At 35.2% G+C, this 27,269-nt stretch overlaps 1 protein-coding gene across 3 annotated transcripts in view; it reads right to left on the bottom strand.

The window, feature by feature from the left end:
* The window catches only part of SYT14 (synaptotagmin 14), a 272,609-nt gene that overhangs the window by 77,856 nt on the left and 167,484 nt on the right, over positions 1 to 27,269 (bottom strand). For all 3 annotated transcript variants that reach the window (XM_082464356.1, XM_082464357.1, XM_082464358.1), the window contains one exon: positions 990 to 1,261. In XM_082464356.1, the coding sequence (XP_082320482.1) occupies positions 990 to 1,261 (272 nt within the window). The remainder of the gene's footprint in view (positions 1 to 989; positions 1,262 to 27,269) is intronic.

Raw genomic sequence — 27,269 nt, 5'->3', positions numbered from 1 at the left:
CTATGTTAAATTTATAATACCAATGCAGAATTTCCTTCTAAGTTAGATACTATATAATAATATTAGAAATAGTAGAAGAGTAGTAACAGATAAAAAGTGTTCCTAGAAATTATATAAGAAAAACTTTGAGGAAATTCTATTCAGAGCTGTACTTTCATTACTTAATTTTGGCAGTAGATAAAAATTCACCTAGGAAGAACACTGACACACTGCAGTATCATGAAATGTTGCCTGGGACAAAAGCTGCAAAACTTGCCATCTAGAAAAAAAGGAAACCTAAAAGTAAATACTGCCTAATGAAAACCTCTAGATTACCTTTATAGTTTTTATCATCATTGAAAGATTAAAACAAATCCTTTTTAGAATATGGAAAGACTTCAAAAGTATAACACACCTATTTTTGTTGTTGTTTTCACATTTTTTGCTCCAAAAAAAGCAAATAACTTAGAACACAACCAACCAACCACTCTGCATGCATGATGCCATGAATTCAAATTTCATTAGTAAAGCTGAGCATCACTTATCCCTTCCATATTCCATGGTATGGAAATGCAGACATTATTCTGAAAGGCTTGTAAAACGTTAAAGGGCCACCTCCCAATAGTAAAAATATCCAAATAAAATAATTTAAAAAATAAACACAAACATAAATAGGAGCCTCAAGATAAAAGAAATGGGTAATTCCAGAATGTTTTATGTAAAATGTTAAAAAAAATTTTTTTTAAACCCCTATTGAGGTTGAAACCTGAGGCAAGATACTTTTCAATATCTTGCATACTGCTCTCATTTTTATCTACCTGTCCTCTTTTGAAAGGGAGTTGAAGGATGGTTGGGACAGCCCTGAAAAATCTGCTGGATAAAAATAGAAACTGGTACCATAAGCCATAAAGGACAAGATAGTGATAAAACCTTCTGACCAAGAGGATAAGCACAGGATTATTATCTTCCAAATAACATTCATTTAAAAAATTCTATGTGCTTTTACTTACTTCAGGGCTCAGGACTGCAGTGCTGTCACTTGGAACATCTTCTTCATATCCTTTATTATGAAAACTTTCTATTTCATGACCTGTGCTTCCTTCACTCGGACACTTGTTATATGAGCATCTTGGACTGTTGCTGCAGTGGGAAAATTCACATTTACTGTCCCCAATTTCTGAGGGTGTACATGAGAGATGGGGAGAACCACTGTCATCCTGATATGGTGGTGGCTGCAATTCATCCAGTGGGGGTGTTCTTCTCATTCTCTGAATGCAGTTTCCTGATAATGATTAAGAATCTGGTCACTGTTTCCAATTAGCCTCGACATGCAGTACAGTCCACAATAATTGTAATAACTTTAAAAAACTGGATTAAAATTTTGTGGCAAAGTAACTACTAGATTTACTAAATGAGTTTTCTTCTTCCCTAGTTCAGATGCAGAAATCAAATAATCTGGTTTCCCATTCCTCTCCTCCTGCATAATAAGATGAGGAAAAATAAAAGTTATATAACAAGAGAGACCCTGTTTTATACTATAAAAATGGGAGAGCAATAAATACTAGTGAAATTGATGATTTATTTAGGTTTCTTTCAAAACAATCCTAGAGCATACCAACTTCATTTATTCCCTTATGATCTGTGACCTCTCTAGCCACAATAGTAAAAGTATAGTAGGTAAAACAAATATAAACCTCATTTATTGTCTTCAATTACTGAGATGAACTTAAACTAGCATTCACCTTAGCAGAGTTGGAAACTATTTTTCCACATCTATCCTAGATCCAGAATCCTGGAACGGGTGCACTCTGAATGGAGGCCTAATTCCCCCATCCCCGGCAAAGCCTGAAGTCTGCATTCCACCCCGTCTCCATTATAAAGAGGCCACGCCCTGCTCCACCACACCCTGCATCTGTATTCCTTCTAAAGTATGGCTCCACCTTGTCCCCAGCAGGCATCTCCACCTCCAGCAGTTAATTTGAAACTACATTTTCTTTCTCTCTTAAATTATGCTTTTAAATTTTACCTTAAGGATTTATCTAAATAACTGAGAATAAACATGTCTGTGAACAGGATAGAGGTGGGGACAGGAGGGTATGTAAGGAAATAGAGTTCAGTATACAACTTAGGAATAGCTAAGTCTGTGTAGATAAATCCTGGACACAATAACAGATATTAAATTTAAACACTGCTCATTTTTTCCTTTAATGGACTGTCACTCTCCTTTCTCAAAAGGGACTCTGAAAAAAGGTAGTTTGCATTGTAATTCTTATAATGGAGTTCAGTTCAAATGTTCAATAGGTCTTCTGTTCTTCCTTAGAAAAACTTTACATAAGAACTATAAAACTCATTGAAAAATTACCACAATGTCTGGTTCAAATGAAAAATATTGAACTTAGCACAGATTTACATATTTGCTCAGAAGCCCTAATTTTGCAAAAAGAAATTAAATGTCTCACTTACTGAGTCTAACATACCCACTTTAGAAAACATAAGCACAAAGTAGAAAAGTTAATGACTTAATATAGTTGAAGCTAAATTTGAGAAGATAGATTAAATAGATGGATTGCAAATAGTAGCTAATAAAACACAACAAACCAGATTTCAGAACAGGGCTTCCAGGAAAACGTTTGTTTTCCTGACAAAAGCAGGCAGACTCAACTGGCATGCCCCTTTTGTCCACTGGCCTTTCCCCCTCCTCCTACTTGGAGGTGCTGCACTCATCTTGTAACCATGAAGTAACAAGCATGAGAATGAAAACTAAGAATAATGAAGAAGCATCTGAAAAATCACTAAGTAGCTATCTCCAAACTTCTTGATGCCTGAGACAAATAAATCCCTCTTTGTTAACAAAAACAGGGACTTCCCTGGCAGTCCAGTGGTTAAGACTCTGTGCTTCCACTGCAGGGGGCATGGATTCGATCCCTGGTCCAGGAACTAAGATCGCACATGCCTCACAGCACGGCCAAAAAACAAAAAACACAACAAAACCTGATATTTGAATTTTCTGTTGTTTCTAAATATATTCTCTACTGATAGTTTTTAAATCAGTAAAAGGACATCTTCTCTCCCTTTAAAATGTATATTTAATCAGCCATTGAATTATAAGTTAAATTGTAATATCTAAATATTTACTGTACCATGAAGTCAATCAAAAAATTCCCAATGTAGTGGTTCTAAGAATCAGCATGCCATCTTTTCCTTTACCTTAATTTTTTCAAAAAGAGAGAGGATCTTTCCAAGAAGTCTCTCAGCATATTACCCCACAGATCTCACTGGACAGAACTGGGTCACATGTCTATTTCTAAACCCATCTGTGGTAGGGGGAATGTGATTACCATAAATGGTTTAGATTAATCAGAAGCCATCAAATTGAAGCTGGGGATGGAATCCATTTCACTGTTCATATCTATACGGAAAAGAGTAGATGCCACTCACCAAGAAAAAAAAAGAGAGAAGACTCAAATTAGAAATGAAAGAAGAGAAATTACAATTGATACCACATATAAAAAGGATCATAAGAGATTAGTATGAAAAATTATATACCAACAAATTGGACAACCTGGAAGAAATGGATAAATTCCAAGAAACATACAATCAGCCAAGACCGAATCATGAAGAAATAGAAAATCTGAACAAACCAATTACTAGTAAGGATATTGAATCAGTAATCAACTTCCCAACAAACAAAAGTCCAGGATCAGATGGCTTCACTGGTGAACTCTGTCAAACACTTAAAGAAGAATTAATACCAGTCCTTCTCAAACTCTTATAAAACACAGGCAAGGAGGGAACACTGGCAAACTTGTTTTACGAGGCCAGCATTACCCAAAGCCAGACAAGGAAACTACAAAAAGAGAAAATTACAGGCCAATATTCCTGATGAACACAGACGAAAAAGTCCTCAACAAAATATTAACAAACTGAATTCAAGAATATATTAGAAGGATCATACATTATAATCAAGTAGGAGTTATTCCAGGGGATGGTTCAACATATGGAAACCAATCAATGTAATACAAAACATTAACAAAATGAAATATAAAATTAATATGATCATTTCAATAGATACTGAAAAAGCATTTGGCAAAATTCAACATCCATTCATGATAAAAACCCTCAACAAACTGGGTACAGAGGGAACATACATCAACATAATAAAATCCATATATGAAAAGCCCACAGCTAACATCATACTCAACAGTGAAAAGCTGAAAGCTTTTCCTCTAACACTGGGAACAAGACAAGGATGCTGACTCTCACTGTTTTTATTCAACATGGTCCTGGAAGTCCTAGCTAGAGCAACTAGGCAAGAAAAAAAAAAAGACATCCAAATTGGAAAGGAAGAAGTAAAACTGTCTCTATTTGCAGATGACATAATATTATATATAGAAAACCATCAGGAGTCCACCAAAAAACTGTTAGAGCTAATAAACATAATCAGTAAAGTTGGTGGATACAAAATCAATATAAAAAAATCAGTTGTGTTTTTATCAACTAACAATGAATTATCATAAAAAGAAATTAAGGGAAAAAAATCCCATTTACAATTGCATTAAAAAAATAAAATACCAAGGAATAAATTTAACCAAGGAGGTGAAAAGACCTGTACACTAAAAACCGTAAGACACTGATGAAAGGAGTTGAAGACACAAATAAAAATGGAAAGATATTCTGTGCTCATGGATTGGAAGAATATTGTTAAAATGTTCATACTACCCAAAGCAATCTACAGATTCAATGCAATCGCTATCAATATTCCAATGGCATTTCTTTTCATAGAAATAGAAAAAAAAATTCTAAAATTTGTATGGAAACACAGAAGATTCCAAATAGCCAAAGTAATCTTGAAAAAGAAGAAGAAAGCTGGCGGTATCACACATCCTGATTTGAAAGTGTATTACAAAGCTATAGTAATCAAAACAGTATGGTATTGGCAAAAGAGCAGACACATAGATCAAGAGAACAGAACAGAGAGCCCAGAAATGAACCCATACATGTATGGTCAATTAATTTATGACAGAGGAGCCAAGAATATACAATGGGGAGAGGATAGTCTCTTCAATATATGGTGGTGGGAAAACTGAACGGCCACATGCAAAATAATGAAATTGAACTACTGTCTGACATCATATACACAAATCAACTCAAAACATAAGACCTGAAACCATAAAACTCCTAGAAGAAAACATAGTGGGTAAGCTCCTTGACATTGTTCTTAACAATATTTTAGATCTGACACAAAAAGCAAAGGCAACAAAAGCAAAAATAAACAAGTAGGATTACATCAAACTAAACAGCTTCTGCACTGCAAACAATCAACAAAATTAAAAGGCGACCTACAGAATGGTGGAAAATATTTGCAAATCATATATCTGATAAGGTGTTAATATCCAAAATACATAAAGAACTCACACAACTCAGTGAAAAAACAATCTGATTAAAAAATGGGCTGAGATGCATAGCACAGGGAGATCAACTCGGTGCTTTGTGACCACCTAGAGGGGTGGGATGGGGAGGGTGGGAGGGAGGGAGATGCAAGAGGGAAGAGATATGGGAACATATGTATATGTATAACTGATTCACTTTGTTATAAAGCAGAAACTAACACACCACTGTAAAGCAATTATACTTCAATAAAGATGTTTAAAAAAAAAAATGGGCTGAGAAACTAAAAAATGTCTTTGGTAAAAACTTTCTTTTTCCAAAGAAGATATCCAAATGGCCAATAGGTACATGAAAAGGTGTTCAAACCACTAATCATCAGAGAAATGCAAATCAACCACAATGAGGTATCAACTCACACCTGTCAGAATGGTTATTATCAAAAAGACAAGAGATAACAAGTGCTAGCTAGGATGTGGAGAAAAGGGAATCCTTGTGCACTGTTGGTAGGAGTGTGAACTGTTGAAGCTACTATGGAAAACAATATGGAGATTCCTCAAAAAAATTAAAAATAGAACTACCATATGATCCAGCATTTCCACTTCTGGGTATTTATCAGAAGGAAATGAAATCATTATCTTGAAAAGATATGTGCACTCCCATATTCACTGAAGCATTATTTATAATAGCTAAGACATGGAAACAACTTAAGTGTCCATCAATGAATGAATGGATAAAGATAATGTGGTATATACACACAACAGACTATTATTCAGCCATAAAAATGAAGGAAATCCTACCATTTGTGACAACAGGGATGGACCTTAAGGACATTGTGCTAAGTGAAATAAGTCAGAAAGAGAAAGATAAATACTGTATGATGTCACTTATAGCTAAAAAAACTGAATTCATAGATATGGAGAACAGTGGTGGTTGGCAAAAAAGGGCAGGGATGAGGGTTGGGGGAAAAGGATGAAGGTGGTCAAAAGGTACAAACTTCCAGTTATAAGATAAATAAGTCCTGGGGATGTAATGTATAGCACAGGGACTACAGTTACTACTACTGTATTGTATATTTAAAATTTGCTGAGAGTAGAATAAAAGTAGATAAAAGTTCTTATCAGAAGAAAAAATTTGTAGCTACATGAAGTGACTGATGTTAACTAAACTTACTGTGACAATCATTTTGCAATATTTACATATATCAAACCATTATGTTGTACACCTTGGAATAATACAAAGTTGTATGTCAATTAAACCTCAATAAAACTGGGAAAAGTAAAAAATGACTCAATATTTCCCTTCCAAAATACACTATTGGGAGTATAAAAATACACACACACATTAAACAAAACAAAACAAAAAAGTAGATGTCTAAAGATTCCAGGAAGGAGGAAGATAAAGGATCCTTGCCCTCCTTATACATCAGTCTGGCAGCTGATTTCAGTTTTCATTTTTATTAAAATATCTTCTCTTTCTGTAGCTCTTTTTCCACTTTAATAATCCTTCTCTGAACTTCCTTTTTATGTGGACAGCACGATACAATTTCTGTCTGGTGATTATGTTATACCTTACTTCCTTTGGTTTACTTTTAATATATCAGGTCCCTGCCTAGTTGCCACCAACTATGGGACTTACACAGCTGAGCTCCAGTCATCTGGCTCTTATTTAGATTTAGTGTAAATGTGCTCCAAAGACCAAGGCACAAGTTACCCCAAAGAAGTTTAGTGATATTTAAAGATGCTAAGTAGGTTCCATGGGTAGACTTCAATATTGTTTCTGGATTTGAGAGAAACAATTTTAAAGCTGTGAATTGGAATATATAAAATATTTTGGAACATATAAATGAGATATATATAATATACATGAACATTGGGATATATAAACTGTATATATGTAGGTTTATATAATTATATATTATTGTATAAATCCTCAAAGCTTTGAAAATAATATTAACACACTTTTCTCTTTCCTTTTCAGTTTACTCTTGCACTTTACTTTTCAAAGTGAAGAACACCAAATGTATCTGGAATCTAAATTTCATAAAAAAGATACAGTTACGAGGATTTCTCCTTTTTTAACTTTTGCAATAATATCTTTTTTCTCTAGTTGATAACTGCTTTATATTGTCTATACAGTGTAATAACTAAGAGTTGGCTTAAAATGAATTGCTATTGCAAACATTTCAAGACAATTGTTTTTATAAAATAACACAAGTTATGTCGGAGTTGTTAAATTACACTGTAAACATCCAGCCTTGGGAAGAAATTTTTTGTGGGACTATCAAACACCAAAATGATGATGATGCCCTACTATTACTTTATCCCTCGTTTTACAACCAAATTTCATACCCTATTTTATGGCAATGATATATCCATAAAAGGGTTCATGCATGAATATATTTTAAGCATTTTAATTTTCCATTTGCATATTGCACGGTACCTACAAAACAAAACAAAGTATCTTTCAGAGTTTGGGAACTGCAGCTCTAAAAAGTGGTGAATATTCAACATCTGTAGAATTCACATTTCTTTTCAAATACCTGGGGAAACTTGCCAAAATTGATCATATACTGGGCAATAAGTTAAGGCTCAACACACTTCTCAAAACTGGAAGTGTAAAAAGGATGTTATCTAACCACAGTGGAATTAAACTAGAAATCACAATCAAAAATATAACTAAAAAATCTATAGATATCTAGATAAAATAACGAGAAATTAAGATGAACTTCTAAATTGCCCATGGATTAAAAAAGAAATCGCAATAGAAATTAGAAAACATATTGAAAATAGTGATATTAAAAATAATCCACAGAAATACTTGTGGAAAAGTGAGAGAGCGGTAGTGTATACATGGACATATAAACACTACCAAATGTAAAATAGATAGCTAGTGGGAAGTAGTCGCGTAGCACAGGGAGATCAGCTCGGTACTTTGTGACCAGCTAGAAGGGTGGGATAGGGAGGATGGGAGGGAGGGAAATGCAAGAGGGAAGTAATATGGGGATATATGTATATGTATAACTGATTCACTTTGTTATAAAGCAGAAACTAACAAAAAAAAAAGAGATACTTGTGGAATGTGGCTAAGAAGGATATTTACAGGCCTAAGTGCATATACCAGGGAGGGCAGGGGAGAGAGGAAGGCCGAAAACAATGATCTAAGTACCCATTTCAAGACGTTAAAAATTTAAAAAACATACAAGTGAAACTCAAACAAAGTAGGAGGAATGAAATAAGGAGCAGAAATCAAAAAGAGAAAACACGCACACAATAGAAAGCTTCAGCAAACCAAAATAAAATTCACTGAGAACACTGATAAAATTAATAAGCTGCTAGAAGAGACTAGTCAGGAAAAAAAGAGAGATGGCATAAATTATTAATATCAAGAGTAAAAAGGAGGACATCATTTCAAATCCTTCAGACATTAAAAAGATAGCAAGCTTTCCCTTTGTTCTTCCCTTTTTGGAAATTTATCAGTCCTAAAGCTCTTCAGTGGGGCAGAGGCAGGCAGTGGTCTGCCCAGGTGGTGGCACAAGAAGCCGCAGTGGCCCGGAGCCATATGTCAGAGCACAAGTGGGGTGAGGAGGGCCTTCATTCAGGGAGAGGCCAGAAGTGAGGTGTCAGAGCTCAAGGAGGGCAAAGAGTGCATCCATACCTGGGGCAGCACCATCAGCATGATGGAACCCAATCTGGATGAGAAAGGCCCAGCACGGGGAACCAGAGCCTCAGCAGGGTAAGAAGGTTCCCCTTGGACAGGAAGCCTAGTCTGGGGCAACAGAGCCCAAACAGAGTGAGGAGTGTGCCTACACTGAGGGAAGGGGTGCCAGAGCCTGGGTAGGATCAGAGCCACGGAGGGGGGACTGGTGTGGGCTGTCAAGCCCAGGAAGGCTGAGGAGGGCATCCACACTAACAGGTGGCCTGACACAGGCAAACCAGAACCTAAGCTGGATGGGGAGGGTATCCACGTGTGAGGATAGCCTAGAGTGCGCTGTCTGAGTCCAAGTGGGAAAAGGAAGGCAACTGTGTGGGGAACAGGGGAAGTCCTGGAGTATGGGGTCAGAACCCAAGCAGGAAGTCAGAGCTTAGGTAGGATGATGAGGACATTCAGTGTGGGGCAAGCTGGCCTGGGCTGCCAGAGTCCATGTTCTGAGGGTCACAGGGACATCCAGAAGTGGAAAAGGTTGTATGTGATACTGGAACCTAAATGGGGTGAAAGGGGGATGTGTGCAGAGTGATGGGGAGTGGTGTGGTGGTGATTAAACAGCATATATATTATGGTTAATGGGAGCCAGGTCTTTCAGTGTTTGAAAAGGGAGTTACAAATATGGAAAGGGAAAACACTAGAATAAACTCTGTGGTATTGGATTAGAATGAAAAGATATCAGTGTGAACTCAGCTTGTTAGTAATAGGTAGCACTATAGTGTAAATATGCATATAATGTGTGTACACACACACACATTCCTGAGTATCCTAGCTCTATCCACTGAGAGGGCTTAAGAACAACACTTTGATAGCAATGAGCATACCTATTGCCCAGATCTTGGCTTTTCAATCAGTTCTTCACTAAAAGGAACCACGACTCCATGAAGAAATGGCTAATTCCAGGGCTGAGGAAAGGAAAATACAAGACAAGCCTAGACAAGCTTCTTGTGTTGAGAGTTAAGGACACACTCAAAGAATGATGGGGTCGTGTCAAAATGACAAAGAAACCAGCTTGAAGGGGTTCACACTGACCAAATCCCACTAACAATTTGAGCTTCAAAATAAATAATTATAGTAACTGATTATAAGACATTGAGAAAAAGAGGAAACCATGAATCCATCTAGATATAAATAAATATAAGAATAAACTGAAAGAATTTTGAGAAATAGGTCATTTACGTAGTTAGAAATACATTCTGACAAAGGACTTAGTTATCAAGAGTGACTTAGTAGAGAAGCCTGGTACACACCTCCTTAATGACGAGATCAAACTGAACATTCTGAGTAACGGGATAAATCAAAATTGTGCATCACCTGATAAGACGCAATGAGGGGAATACGGCACCACTTCCAGCTAGAGATGCATAACCTGAATCTAATTGTGAGGAATATCAGACAAACTCAGATATTCTAAAAAACAAGTGTAATCTCCAAAAGGGAATTACCGAAGAACTGTTCTAGACCGAGGGAGACTAACAAGACATGGTAACTAAATGAAAGGCATGATTTTGAACTAGATCCTTTTATAATGCACATTATTTGTACAACTGTTGACCTTGAGTGGGTTCCGAGAATTAAATGTTAAAAATATATCAGTATTAATGTCTTACTTTTGATGGTTGGATCACAGTTATGTAAGAGAATATTCTTACTTGTAAAAAATATACACTAATGTATTTGGGGGTGAAGAAGCATCAGCTCAGCAAGCCATTTACCCTCAAATGACTCAAGGTGGTAAAAAGGACTGTAAAGTTGTTCTATAAATGCAAGATGGATTTAACATTAGAAAATTAAACTATCAAATTTACTGCATTTAAAGAATAAAGGTTAAAAGTAATGTGATAATTGTAACAGATTTTGCTTTTTTTACTTATCCAGCTTTAATAATTATTAAAAATTGTACCACTGTATTTCATTTACACCTTCCATTTTCCACACACATCCTTTCTGGATTATTTTAAAGTAAAGATTTTAAAAAGCACCTGATGAAATTAATTATTCATTCATGATAAAAAATCTCTGTGCAAACAAGGAATAGAAGGCAATTTCTTTGAACTCATAAAGGGTATCTTTGAAAAGTCCTACAGCAAACAACAAATTTACTGGTGAAATGTTGAAAACTTTACCTCTGAGATCAGGAATGAGACAAGGATGCCTTTTATCACCACCTCTATTCAACAATGTACTGGAGGTCCTAGCCAGTGTAATACGGTGAGAAAAAGAAGATGGAAAGGGATTGGAAAGAAAGAAATAAAACTGTCACTACTCTTAGATCATGACTGTGATACAGAAATCTCAAAATAATTTAGAGATAAGCTATTAGAGTTAGTAAGCGTATTTAGTAAGGACACTGGATACAAGATTAGTATTTAAAAAATCAACTGAATCTCTACATACACACAATGAACAATTAGAAAGTGAAATTTAAAACCAATTCCACATATAATAGCATCAGATAATATCAAATATCTAAGAGTAAATTTCAGAAATGACCTTGCTGCTCTTTTTCCAGTTCTTGGGTTTACAATTAGAATGTGTACTCTGAGCAACTGGCAGAATCCACACTTTGGCTTTCCAAGCAGCATCTGTATGTTACAGGAAGGGACAATTGGAAACACTGCAGTTTCCTTTCTCCAGCAACAAGACATCCCAAGGGAAAAGAAGAGATTAGTCTCAGAGACTTGAGAACTGCAGGTTTGGTGACTGCCTTCACTAGTTTGGCCTCTACAAAAATTAATAGGCTTGAAAAATAATGGCAGATTATCATAAAGTTAATTAGAAGATGACTTAACTGGAGCTGCCACTCCAGATGGAGCCTCCTTACTGAGCAAATTAACACAGCCTTGGTATTTGATATGTAGCTTTAATTTAGCAAGTGCTTTTCCCTTCATAATAATCCAGAGAGAACAAAAGCAACAGGTTATTTACATGTGGTAAGGACAGATATGTCTATTGCCCTGCTTCAGGGAAACATAATAAACTCTTCTTGCTCTATGCCGTGATCTGCTTTTGCAGAGACTTTGGCTGCATCCACATTCCATGCTCCATCTCCTTGATCCTGCTCTAGAAGACAGCAATCTATTAGGATCTGTAAGAGTAGAAGAGGTGACAGATGAAGTTTCTTGGTCAATATACATGTGTGACAGAAGTGAGAACTAAATCTTAAGAAAACACAGGGCTTGCCTCCTCAATAAAGTTCTTGAGGATCCAGGGTATGCTAGAATATTCCTCCCGAAGTCAAAGAGAATTTGCTACCCCTCGTCTGCCTCCCACTAAGAAGGAGACAAAAAGTTTGGTTGGCCGCTTTAAACTTTGAGAGCAGCACATTCCATAACTGAGTGTATAGCTCTGATCCATTTATAAGGTAAAATAAAAAGCTATTAGCTTTGAGTAGCACCCAGAGCAAGATAAGTCTCTCCAGATGATCCAGGTACAGTAGCGTAAGCTCTACACGTGACCTTTAAGACTCAGCAAACCAAATGGTCTTCAAATGTCTGCAGTAGGTCATGATGCTTAAAAGTATCATTGAGAAGTTCTGATGGTAGAATTGCATTGGAGGCCTTTCGATTTTTTAAATTATGATGTTTTTGTACCTCCAAACACATTTTATTAGAAGACAGAGTTCAGGTTATTTTTGTACCATGCTTTGAAACCCTAATCTTTCTTACTTTATTTCCCTGGTAGCTTGAAATAATTCCTGATTCAAACCATACTTCACGTGTAGCTACTGACTTTCTAACAGTACAATCTTACTCAGCACATCTACTTTCTGAGTCGAAAATCAATTCATTGCCTCTCATTTCTTGACTCTTAGGGTTTGATAAAAGATCATACTCACTTCCGCAAGTGAAATGAAGAGTGGCTTGTTTTTGAGAAACAGCTCCTGACCAAATATTAGTGGCAAACAGAGACTAACTGGAAGATCAAGGGACACCAGGTAGCAACGTGATCCAACCTGTTCAGTATGAAGTAGATCGCATGTGATCACCTAGCTATTGAGTTACGAATGTCAAGCTGTACCCCACCATCAAGGGGAATTGGCAGATCTTGCATGAGGACTAAGTAGGCCTGAAGGCACAGGGAGGTATGATAGTTACTCCTGCCATATCTTGCTTCACCTGCATGCACAGTCTCAAAGTATGCTATGACTACTTAACTGAGGGTTAAAAAGTTATGTCTAGGGCTTTCCTGGTGGCGCAGTGGCTGAGAATCTGCCTGCCAATGCAGGGCACACGGGTTTGAGCCCTGGTCTGGGAAGATCCCACATGCCGCGGAGCAACTAGGCCCGTGAGCCACAACTACTGAGCCTGCGCGTCTGGAGCCTGTGCTCCGCAACAAGAGAGGCAGCGATAGTGAGAGGCCCGCGCATCGCGATGAAGAGTGGCCCCCGCTCACCGCAACTAGAGAAAGCTCTCGCACAGAAATGAAGACCCAACACAGCCGAAAATAAATAATAAATAAAAATTAAAAAAAAAAAAAAAAAGTTATGTCTAATGATATGTCCCAAACCAGCAGAAGTGGAATTTTCTGGTATTATATAGGATTATAATCTTTATAATCTTTCAGAGGTGGCCCTGAAAGATAAGAAAGAAGGAAACTCTTCTCAGTGGATAGAATTTGTAGCAGTCCATTTGGTTTTCAACTTTGGTTAGAATAAGAGTTGGCCTCAATTAGTGGGTCTGGCCGGATGTAAGAACTTAGGAGAAGAAAGACTGGCAGACCTAGAATGGCTCTTGTGCTTGAAAATATTTACATTTCCAATATAGTTTAAAACACAAATATGCAGCAGATAACATGATTTCTAAAATTTAACCTCACACATTCTAATTCTTTCCCAGATTGAAGAAGTTTCTAAGTTGTATAACAACTGCATTACTTTACTTTTTTGCTCTGCTCCTTAGATTGGAATTCCTAGTTTTATCCAATAGGATTTAAAATATAAACATTTCACATTAACTCTCTCCTAGCCTTCTCAGTTGTATTCATCACCTACCCCCCAAATGTATCCACCCTCCCCCCAAATACACACATCCATGCATGTAGATTAGCCTAAGTGTTCCTACTAAATATTTCTACAACACACTTTGCTTCTATCGTGTACACTGTACTGTCGTTATCTGTTTGGATATTATGAACTGTGAGCTCCCTGAGAGAGCAGGTACTCTCTCTTTTACCTTTGTACCTGCAGTGCCTAGCAACACAAAGCTTGAAACACAGTATATTACCTTAAACATTTTTGTTGATGAATGGGCAAAATAATTGTTGCAGAGGGATCTCAATGTGACCCAAACATAACTGGCAAGGCAGTGAGACTTCTGGGTTTACAGACCATGAACTCAAACTGTATTTTCTGTTTTAACATTAAGGAAATAAAAGAATTGCCGATATTACAAGATGTTACTAACTGTCCAACATTTTAGAACTCTTCTAATTAAAGCATGTCACATTATTTCTGTGAACAAGAATTAGAGTCTAAGCAGGCCAAGACAGTCATCTGAGCTGAGGAGGCAGCTGAAGTGTGAAGTTTGAAGTGAAGGATTTGAGGCAGCTGAAGTGGCTGGAAATTGTGGGGCAGGGCACTGAAAAGGAGAAAGCTGTGCAGAGAACGGGGCCTCCAAAGTCTGTGTGGAGGACCCCCATGAGTCTGTGACCAAGAGTCAGCTGTACATGTGCAAAGACAGACCACCCAAGGCTTACCAGGTAGCAGTAACAGAGATATCAGAAGCCAATCAGTGCTAGGGGGAGTTCAGAGTGCCTTCCCATAATGGTTAGTTAGAGGATTCCAATTAAGTCCTCCATTTTTAAAATCCTCTTTATTGTGGTATAATTTGTAGACAATAAAATCCAGCCATTTTGATGTACCCTTCAATGAGTTTTGACAAATGCATATAGTTCTGTAACCACCACCACAAAGGAGATATAGAACGTTTCCATTCCCCTTAAGTTTTCTCACGTCCCTTTGTCTCCCACAAGTTTTGCCACAGGCCAACCACTGATCTGCTTTCCTTCACTATAGTTATGCCTTTTACAGGATATCATATAACTGGACTCACACAGTATACAGTCCTTTGTATCTGGCACCTTTTACTTCCTGTAAACGCTTCTGAGGTTCAACTATGTTTTTGCATCTATCAGAAGTTTGTTACTTTTTGTTAATCTGTATTCTACCGTAGGGATACAATTTATCTTTTCAAACTGTTTTCCAATTGGCTCTACCATTTTGCATTCTAACTGCAATGCATAAGAGTTCCATTTATTCCACATCCTCACCAATATTTGGTACTGATAGTCTTTTAAATTTTAAGCATTTCACTGGCTGTGTAGTGATATCTCATTGTGGTTTTAGTTTGTGTTTCCCTAAATAACTAATGATTTGAGCATCTTTCCATGCATTTATTGCAAACGAGAAATTCATTACCAAGAGAGAAAAAGTACTGAATCTCTGAATATAATTGTGAATTTCTATTTCTCCTTTGCAATACATTTAAAATATTTTGTCCAAGTCTGTGCCTTGCCTCTACATTTTCTTAATAGTGTCTTTTGAAGAGCAAAAGTTTTAAAATTTTAATGCAGTCACAGTCATTCCAATTTTCTTCTATGATTCATGCCTTTTGATTCCTATCAATGAAATCTTTGCATAACGCAAAGTCACAAAGATTATCTATGTCTTCTCTAGTAATTAAATAAGTTTTACCATTTACATTTATGACCTATCTAGAATTAATTTTTGTGTATGGTGTGAAGCAAGGATTGGTATTTATTATTTTTTCCATATGGATATCCAGTTGTTCCTAAACGACTTACTGAAAGACTTTTTTCCTCACTGAATTACCTGGACACCTTGTTGAAAATAATTGTCATATGTGTGTGAGTCTAGACTCTTCTGTTTCACTTAATTATATGTATATCCTTGTGCCAATACCACACTTCCTTGATTACTGTGGCTTTACACTAAATCCTGAGATTAGGTAGTGTAAGCCCTCTAACTTTGCTCTTCTTTTCCACAACAGTTTTGACTATTCTATGCCCCTTTAATTTCCATAAATATTTTAGTCTGTCATATGCTACAAATAAAAAAAGGCCTGGTGGAATTTTAATGGAGATCATATTTAATCTACAGATCAATTTGGGGAGAATAAACATCTTCATAATATTGAATCTTCCAATCAATTAACATGCTATACCACTATATTTAATTCTTGTTTACAGTCTCTTAACAATGTTTTGTAGTTTTCAGTGTCTTGCTTATTACTCTTATTCCTAAGGATTCGGTTTTATGATACTACTATAAATGATATTGTTTTAAAAATCATATTTCCCAATTGTTTTTGCTAATATATAGAAATACATTTGATATTTGTATATTGACCTGGTATCCTAAAAATTCCTTGTAAAATTCTTAGAAATTTCTACATAATCATATCATCTGCAAGTAAGGACAGTTTGATGACTTCTTCCTTTCCAAGCTCTATGACTTTTTTTCCCCTTGCCTTATTGTTCTAGCTAGACTCTCAATTAAAAACACTAAATAGAAGCAGTGAGAGTGGAAATTCTTGTCATATACTGGATTTTACCAAAAAAAAAAAAAAAAAAAAGCATTCAATATTTCACCACTAAATATTATTAGCCTTGTGGGATTTTAAAATTTTGTTATTTTTTAGAGCCTATAATCAGAGATTGAAAAACTTTGATGGAAGGTTTTTTATCATGAATGGAAGTTGAATATAGTCAAAAACATTTCTCCATCAAGTGTATTTTGCTACATCTGAGTGGAGTGTTCTATCAATGTCAACCAAAAAAAACTGGTTGATTTTGTGGCTGAAGTCTTCTGCATCCTTACTGATTTTCAGTCTACTTCTCTTATTCATTACCAAGAGAGAAGTACTGAATCTCTGAATATAATTGTGAACTTCTTTTTCTCCTTTGCTTCAAGTTTATTGAAGCTGTTATTTAGGATTGTTATGTCTTCTTGATGAATTGACTCAAATTCTTGTGGAAATGTCCCTCTTTATACCTGATAATAATACTTATTCTAAAGTCTTCTCTGATATTAATACAGTCTTCTCAGCTTCCTCTGAACTCATGTCTGCATGGTAGGTATATCATTTTTTTCTATCCTTTAACTTTTAAATTATCTATGCCTTTATATTTAAATTAGGTTTCTCATACACAATATACGTTTGGATATTGCTTTAAAAAAATCTCATCTGACAATATTTGCCTTTTAATTGGCATGTTTAAATCATTTAGATTTAGCGTAATTATCAAAATCAGGGACTGAGACGCTTTCTCTAACAGACCACAGAGAATGAATATTTTAGACTTTGTAGGCCACATATAGTGTCTACCACACATTCTCTGTGTGTTGATGAGTTTTATAATACTTTAAAACTGTAAAAATCTGGTATATACATACAAGAGAATATTATTCAGCCATAAAAAGGGATGATGGGGCTTCCCTGGTGGCGCAGTGGTTGAGAATCTGCCTGCCAATGCAGGGAACACGGGTTCGAGCCCTGATCTGGGAAGATCCCACGTGCCACGGAGCAACTAGGCCCGTGAGCCACAACTACTAAGCCTGCGTGTCTGGAGCCTGTGCTCCGCAACAAGAGAGGCCGCGATAGTGAGAGGCCCACGCATCGGGATGAAGAGTGGCCCCCGCTTGCCACAACTAGAGAAAGCCCTCACACAGAAACGAAGACCCAACACAGCCAAAAATAAATAAATTAATTAATTAATTAAAAAAAAAAAAGGGATGATGTACAGCAGAAACTAACACAACATTGTAAAGCAACTATACTCCAGTAAAAATTAATTTAAAAAAACCTGACAACACCAAATGCTGGTGAGGATGTGGAGCAACAAGAACTCTCATTCATTGCTGGTGGGACTGCAAAATGGCTACAATCATTTTAGATGACAATTTCTTACAAAGCTGAACATAGTCTTACCTTACAATCCAGCAACTGTGCTCCTAGATAGTTACCCAATTGAGTTGAAAATGTATGTCTGCACAAAATTCTGTGCATGAATGTTTACATCAGCTTTATTCATAATCAACCAAAACTGGAAGCCAAAAATATGTCATCAATAAGTGAATGGATAAACAAACTATGGTACATCTATACAATGTAATATTATTTAATTATAAACAGAAAGGAGCTATCAAGCCATGAAAAGACATGGAGGAACCTTAAATGCATATTGGTAAGTGAAAGAAGCCAGTCTGAAAAGGCTACATACTGTTGATTTCAACTTCATGACATTTTGGAACAGACAAAACTATAGAGACAATAAAAATATCATTGGTTGCCAAGGATTCCAAGGGAGGGAGGTATGACATGAATAGCTTGAACACAGATTTTTCAGGGTGGTGACACTATTCTGTATAAAACTAATGGTGGATACGTGTTATTATGCATTTTTCAAAACCCCTATAACTATACAACACAAAGAACAAAACTTATTGTAATTATTGACTATAATTAATAATGATGTTTCAATATTGGCTCATTTATTATAACAAATGTACCACACTAATACAAGATATTAATAATAGGCCAAACTTTGTGTGGGAATAAAGGGTTAAGGGGTGGGAGTGGGGTAGGTATATGGAATTCTATGTGCTATCAGCTCAATTATTCTACAAATCTAAAAATATTTTTAAAAAAGGGATGAAATTCTGATATTTGCTACAACATGAAAGAATCTTGACGACATTGTTAAGTGAAATAAACCAGACAAAAAAAGGACAAATATTTTATGTTTCCACTTTTATGACTTACTTACAGTTGTCAACTCATAGAGACAGAAAAGATAATGGTGATTGGCAGGATCTCGGGGGATGGGCAATGGAGAGTTACAGTTTAATGGGTACAGAGTTTCAGTTTGGGAAGATGAAAAGGTATGCATGGTGGTGATGGTTGTACAACAATGTGAATTTACTTAGTGTCACTGAACTGTACGCTTAAAACGTTTAAAATGGTAAATTTTGTTACATATATTTTTCATAATTAAGAAAAAAGTAAAAATCATTTCTAGCTTACAGGCCATACAAAAACAGGCTGCATGCCAAATCTGGTTCATGGGGAATAGTTTGTCAATACCTCATCTATATAGTTAAGTACAAATTTACCCTCCTGTAATTTGTTTTTTATTTGCCCTAACTATTCTTGGTTCATTTTTCTTCTTTTTCTGACTTCTTTTAGATTGAGTACTTTTATACTTCAATTCTCTCTCCACTATTAGCTTATTAGCCTTAAGTTTTGTTTTATTTTCCAGTGGTTCGTCTAGGATTTATATGATATATATCTTTAACTTATCACAATCTATCTTCAAACAATTTCATATATAACATAAAAATCTTACAACAGAATGCTTCTCCTCCCACTTTTTGTGCTATTTTCATATATTTTTACTTCTACATACATACTTTGGTTTTACCTAGTAATCAATATTAATGAAGACCCTAAGTTACCATTAAAGATTCAATTAAACTACATATAAAATACAAATCAGAAAGATTTCCATTAAAAAAATTAAAGAATTCTCATGCTTAAGGAATGAATTCCCAGCTGTCTTTGAGGAATATAGATAGCTTGGAACACACAGTATTTATACTATATTACATCAGATTACATACTAGTTATATTTATGTTACATCAGAGATGTAACAAATCTATTAAAGTAGAGCTGACTTTATTTCCAAGTGCAAAGGTTAAACATTCAATACTTTCTCAAGTGTCCAGCATATAATATGCTCCTAAAATTTTATATGTTCATGTCAATCAGCACATAAAATATGCTTATCAGTAAATGAAAGTAAAAAATTAATACAACTGTATTATAAAATCCTATCTGGCAGTCCCTCCCATCAGGAAACTTCCACAAGCCTCTTAGATAGCCTCATCCACCAGAGGGCAGACAGGAGAAGCAAGAAGAACTACAATCCTGTAGCCTGTGGAACAAAAACCACATTCATAGAAAGACAGACAAGATGAAAAGGCAGAGCGCTATGTCCCAGATGAAGCAACAAGATAAAACCCCAGAAAAACAACTAAATGAAGTGGAGATAGGCAACCTTTCAGAAAAAGAATTCAAAATAATGATAGTGAAGATGATCCAGGACCTCAGAAAAAGAATGGAGGCAAACATTGAGAAGATGTAAGAAATGTTTAATGAAGACCTAGAAGACTTAAAGAACAAACAGAGATGAACAATACAATAACTGAAATGAAAAATACACTAGAAGGAATCAATAGCAGAATAACAGAGGCAGAAGAATGGATAATGACCTGGAAGACAGAAGGGTGGAATTCACTGCTGCAGAACAGAATAAAGAAAAAAGAATGAAAAGAAATGAAGACAGCCTAAGAGACCTCTGGGACAACATTAAACATAACAACGTTGGCATTATAGGGGTCCCAGAAGGAGAAGAGAGAGAGAGAAAGGACCCGAGAAAATATTTGAAGAGATTATAGGCGAAAACTTCCCTAACATGGGAAAGGAAATAGCCACCCAAGCCCAGGAATCACAGAGAGTGCCATACAGGATAAACCCAAGGAGAAACATGCCGAGACACATAGTAATCAAATTGGCAAAAATTAAAGACAAAGAAAAATTACTGAAAGCACCAAGGGGAAAATGACAAATAACATACAAGGGAACTCCCATAAGGTTAACAGTTGATTTCTCAGCAGAAACTCTACAAGCCAGAAGGGAATGGCATGATATACTTAAAGTGATGAAAGGGAAGAACGTACAATCAAGATTACTCTACCTGGTAAGGATGTCATTCAGATTCAATGAAAAAATCAAAAGCTTTACAGACAAGCAAAAGCTAAGAGAATTCAGCACCACCAAACCAGCTCTACAACAAATGCTAAAGGAACTTCTCTAAGTGGGAAACACAAGAGAACAAAAGGATCTACAAAAACAAACTCAAAACAATTAAGAAAATGGTTATAGGAACATACATATAATTAACTTAAATGTGAATGGATTAAATGCTCCAACCAAAAGACACAGGCTTGCTGAATGGATACAAAAACCAGACTCATATATATGCTGTCTACAAGAGACCCACTTCAGATCTAGGGACACATACAGACTGAACAGACTGAAAGTGAGGGGATGGAAAAAGATATTCCATGCAGATGGAAATCAAAAGAAAGCTGGAGTAGCAATACTCATATCAGATAAAATAGACTTTAAAATAAAGAATGTTACAAGAGACAAGGAAGGACACTACATAATGATCAAGGGATCAATCCAAGAAGAAGATAACAATTATAAATATATATGCACCCAACATAGGAGGACCTCAATACATAAGGCAACTGCTACCATCTCTAAAAGAGGAAATCGACAGTAACACAATAATAGTGGAGGACTTTTAACACCTCACTTACACCAATGGACAGATCATCCAAACAGAAAATTAAGGAAACACAAGCTTTAAATGACACAATAGACCAGATAGATTTAATTGATATTTATAGGACATTACATCCAAAAACAGCAGATTACCCTTTCTTCTCAAATGCGCATGGAACATTCTCCAGGATAGATCACATCTTGGGTCACAAATCAAGCATCAGTAAATTTAAGAAAATTGAAATCATATCAAGCATCTTTTCTGACCACAATGCTATGAGATTAGAAATCAATTACAGGGAAAAAAACGTAAAAAACACAAACACATGGAGGCTAAGCATTACGTTACTAAATAACCAAGAGATCACTGAAGAAATCAAAGAGGAAATCAAAAAATACCTACAGACAAATGACAATGAAAACACGATGATCTAAAACCTATGGGATGCAACAAAAGCAGTTCTAAGAGGGAAGTCTATAGCTATACAAGTCTACCTCAAGAAACAAGAAAAATCTCAAATAAAAAATCTAACGTTACACCTAAAGGAACTAGAGAAAGAAGAACAAACAAAACCCAAAGTTAGTAGAAGGAAAGAAATCATAAAGATCAGAGCAGAAATAAATGAAATAGAAACAAGAAAACAACAGCAAAGATCAATAAAACTAAAAGCTGGTTCTTTGAGAAGATAAACAAAATTGATAAACTATTAGCCAGACTCATCGAGAAAAAGAGGGAGAGGACTCAAATCAATAAAATTAGAAATGAAAAAGGAGAAGTTACAACAGACACCGCAGAAATACAAAGCATCCTAAGAGACTACTACAAGCAACTCTATGCCAATAAAATGGACAACCTGGAAGAAATGGATAAATTCTTAGAAAGGTATAACCTTCCAAGACTGAACCAGGAAGAAATAGAAAATATGAACAGACCAATCACAAGTAATGAAATGGAAACTGTGATTAAAAATCTTGCAACAAACAAAAGTCCAGGACCAGATGGCTTCACAGGCGAATTCTATCAAACCTTTAGAGAAGAGCTAACACCCATCCTTCTCAAACTCTTCCAAAAAATTGCAGAGAAAGGAACACTCCCAAACTCATTCTATGAGGCCACCATCACCCTGATACCAAAACCAGACAAAGATACTACAAAAAAAGAAAATTATAGACCAATATCACTGATGAATATAGATGCAAAAATCCTCAACAAAATACTAGCAAACAGAATCCAACAACACATTAAAAGGATCATACACCACGATCAAGTGGGATTTATCCCAGGGATGCAAGGATTCTTCAATATACGCAAATCAATCAACATGATACACCATATTAACAAACTGAAGAATAAAAACCATATGATCATCTCAATAGAGGCAGAAAAGCTTTCAACGAAATTCAACACCCATTTATGATAAAAACTCTCCAGAAAATAGGCACAGAGGGAACCTACCTCAACATAATAAAGGCCATATATGACAAACCCACAGCAAACATCATTCTCAATGGTGAAAAACTGAAAGCATTTCCTCTAAGATCAGGAACGAGACAAGGATGTCCACTCTCACCACTATTATTCAACATAGTTTTGAAAGTCCTAGCGACCAAAATCAGAGAAGAAAAAGAAATAAAAGGAATACAAATTGGAAAAGAAGTAAAACTGTCACTGTTTGCAGATGCCATGATACTATACATAGAGAATCCTAAAGATGCCACCAGAAAACTACTAGAGCTAATCAATGAATTTGGTAAAGTTGCAGGATACAAAATTAATGCACAGAAATCTCCAAAATATATATGCAGCTCAATATTAGAAAAACAAACAACCCAATCCAAAAATGGACAGAAGACCTAAATAGACATTTCTCCAAAGAAGACATACAGATGGCCTAGAAGCACATGAAAAGCTGCTCAACATCACTAATTATTAGAGAAATGCAAATCAAAACTACAATGAGGTATCACCTCACACCAGTTAGAATGGGCATCATTAGAAAATCTACAAATAACAAATGCTGGAGAGGGTGTGGAGAAAAGGGACCCCTCTTGCACTGTTGGTGGGAATGTAAATTGATACAGTCACTATGGAGAACAGTATGGAGGTTCCTTAAAAAACTAAAAATAGAATTACCATATGACCCAACAATCCCACTACTGGGCATATACCCAGAGAAAACCATAATTCAAAAAGACACATGCACCCCAATGTTCACTGCAGCACTATTTACAATAGCCGGGTCATGGAAGCAACCTAAATGCCTATCGACAGACGAATGGATAAAGAAGATGTAGTACATATATACAATGGAATATTACATAGCCATAAAAAGGAACGAAACTGGGTCATTTGTAGAGATGTGGATGCATGTAGAGACTGTCATACAGAGTGAAGTAAGTCAGAAAGAGAAAAACAAATATCGTATATTAATGCATATATGTGGAACCTAGAAAATGGTACAGATGAACCGGCTTGCAGAGCAGAAATTGAGACACAGATGTAGAGAACAAACGTACAGACACCAAGGGGGGAAAGCGGAGGGGGGTAGGGGTGGTGGTGTGATGAATTGGGAGATTGGGATTGACATGTATACACTGATGTGTATAAAATGGATGACTAACAAGAAAATAAATAAATACACATTAAAAAAAATCCTATCTGCCACATTTCCCATTGTGTTTTATTTTATTCATATAAAAGAAGATAACAGATTTTTTCACATGTGTTTTAATTTAAATCAATCAATAATCTGAAATAATAACTTTTAGCTCTGTTTGCCTTATTTAATGTATCAAATCAGAAAATAAAAATTTTAAGTATCATATATGCAAATAATAGTACAACACATACCAAAGATTTAATTTTAAAATCGAGCTTAAGTCTTGTTGAGTTTATATACTACATTTTTTGCTATGAATAATTTGATGAGAAATTGTTATATTTGTTTTATGAAATGGAAAAAAACCCCCAATATTCTTAGAAAGACAAAAAAGGAGTTCAGTTCTGGCCTGTAAAATATACACAGATTTATACTGGATGACGTTAACAGTATAGTTTGGGGTGGGGTTGGGGGTGGTGGTGGTTATACACTAATAAAGGCAAGAATGAGAAGAACTAATTAGCTTTTCCTTCTGACATAAACTGGGGATGTGTTCTCAATTCTTTGAGAATGAAACAATAAGGCAGATTTCATTATCATTTTGTGTAAAAAGACTTCAGGCATTCCGAGGATTTTTATTTTTTCATTTTTTATAATACCAAGTAAGCAGACACTTCAAAAATAGATGGTTGAAATAGTAGCAATTTAGGATTATGAAGCAGTTAAGTGCTTCACAATGTTGATGTAATATGGCAATTATAGACCTTTGTAATTCAGCAAAAAGGTTTTGTTTTCTTTTTATTCATATTGAAACTAAACAATAAGAATACCTCTGTTTTCATAGAAAAGGGCTCATTTTTTAAAAAAAATTTCCATTAATGTTTTGACCATTGTTATGAACTCACCATTTAAAATTTATTATTTTGTAACTAAAAATAAAATGAAGCACTAAGGGGAGAAAAGGTTGTATAATGTTAGAATTTTGATTAGCAATCACAGCTGCACTAGAATTAGTTTCTATAGCAACAGGAAGAAATAATGTGTTGAACTGCAATGCAATACAAGATTATTCTTTACAGATTGCAATTCAAAAGGAAATCTTTAAAGAATTTTGTCTTAAAAGAGTTATTAATCTTTTATCCACCATAATTCTCTAACAGAAAATACTTAATTATTCTAGTCTAGTTTTCCAGAATCCTATCTTAACTCATTCAAATGTAATATGTTCCAAAGAAGACTGAAAATTTAATATACCTGAACAATAAGAATTTTGGCTACTGTCTTATTTGCATTTTAAAATAAAAATGCATGGACTCATTCTTGCACATTGTGTAGATAGAAAGTATGTTTCCTACGTACATTAGAATCTAAAAGAAAAAGCCTAAAGAGTGCTGTTTTGAATAAACTATGTTGTAGGGATAAGAATTAAGAATGATAAGCAAATTCCACATTTGTATCAATATGAAACTAAGCCTACCTTTTATCAATGCGCACTCTCATGATCAAATTATGATTAAGAAACTATACTACCATGAGTATTCAAAGTGTACATTTTCCTTACTTTAGTAAGAAAAAAAACAATCATCACATTCAAATGCTGCCCATACTATTTCCAACACCGAAAAATATTACTTCACTGCATCTTTTCCAGTCCTAGCTATTTTTGGAAACTAATTAAAAGCATATGCCTGAACCTTTTATGTATTTTGCCCTTATAATGAGACCTATTACTGTGGCTTACTCTATCCATCTGAGTTCCAAAGTATCTTTGGAGTTACCATGGATACCAGTGACAAGCCTTCTCCCACAACTGCTTTATGTGTCTCATCAAACACAAGAAAACTGACATGGCAGGAATGAAGCCATCTAGATAACATGAATTTCTAACTGTTTGTACCATTATTCACGGTGTTTTAAAAAAAAGAAAAAAAATTTTAAGTAAACAAACCAGCTGACCAGTAAATTATTTTAAAAATCTGAGTAGACATCAAATCACTGGGCACAAAAGTAAAAGGTATTATAAAAGAAAAGGTACAAATATTAAAATAAACTAGTACAACAGTCCATCAGTAATTCATAGGGTCCAAAGTGAGACTTAGACTTAGGTTTTGAGATCATTAGTATCGAACACTTCTAATTATATTAAAGAAAATATCTCACAGGGATGTTCATATTATATAGCCCACAATAAAAATTTTCAGAAGAACTCATTTATGAGAACATATACAATGCCAAAGTTAACTGCTACCTTGTACCAAAAACACCATTGCAAAATAGAATAGAATCTGTATTATCAGGCAAAATTACCAGAAAAAATTATTTGGACGATGTCAGAAATCATCTCATTCTATCTACATGTTTTTCTTCCTTACTGTAGCAATCTAATTTTCTTAATAAGTTAAAACTTTTCACTACACAAAACATTTTTTAAAAAAAATCAGGAATTTAAGATCAAACTCTACTTCTAACAAGAAATAATTTCAGTATCTCCTTTTGTGACCTACATTTTTAAAAAATAATATAAATATGTAAGGGGTGGTGAGGTAGACTTCCTATAGAGTTATATAATTTTACTTTTAAAGACAAATGTACATACACAGTTTCCTTCTCTTCAAATGACATAACAATTTGCAAGAATTACTTTATTAAACGTGGACAGATATGTCCTTCAGTGAACGTTTAATTATTCTAAATTTAATGATTAAGAAACATCAACCTAGTAATACAAATTATTCCATCTATAAGGACTTGTGATCTAGAGAGCATACAGATTAAGTAAACACAAACATTGTACCTAACATGTGAATATATGATTTACTAAAGGAAAGCTCTTGAATTTATAAGCAGCACATATAATACACAAATTCAGTCTGATACAGTGAATTCTACATACAAGTTCCAAGTCAAACCTCATATTGCTTCAGTTTCTCCATCTGTAGAGGGGGAAAGCATCTTTTGTAGTTACTGAAAGACTATGGAAGTTTCTAAATAGAAACCATAAGAATGGTTAAAGGAAATGGGATTACTTGGTTTAAATCAGAATTGGCTGAGGGAAAGATAATACATCTCTGAAATTCTTATAAGGACTCATAGGAAATATTTAATATCTGTTTTCTTTACCACTAATGACTGCAGCAAAAGTTTGTGGAAAAAATTATACTCAAACTATCCTTGTTGAATTTAGCTGAATAGCAGAGAAAATGTATCCACCTGAATCAGCTTCTC

The sequence above is a fragment of the Balaenoptera physalus genome, assembly GCF_965194825.1.
Source record: "Balaenoptera physalus genome assembly, chromosome: 1".
Taxonomy (NCBI): domain Eukaryota; kingdom Metazoa; phylum Chordata; class Mammalia; order Artiodactyla; family Balaenopteridae; genus Balaenoptera; species Balaenoptera physalus.
The sequence above is the reverse complement of the archived record's forward strand: the minus strand, read 5'-3'. Positions and strand labels throughout refer to the sequence as shown.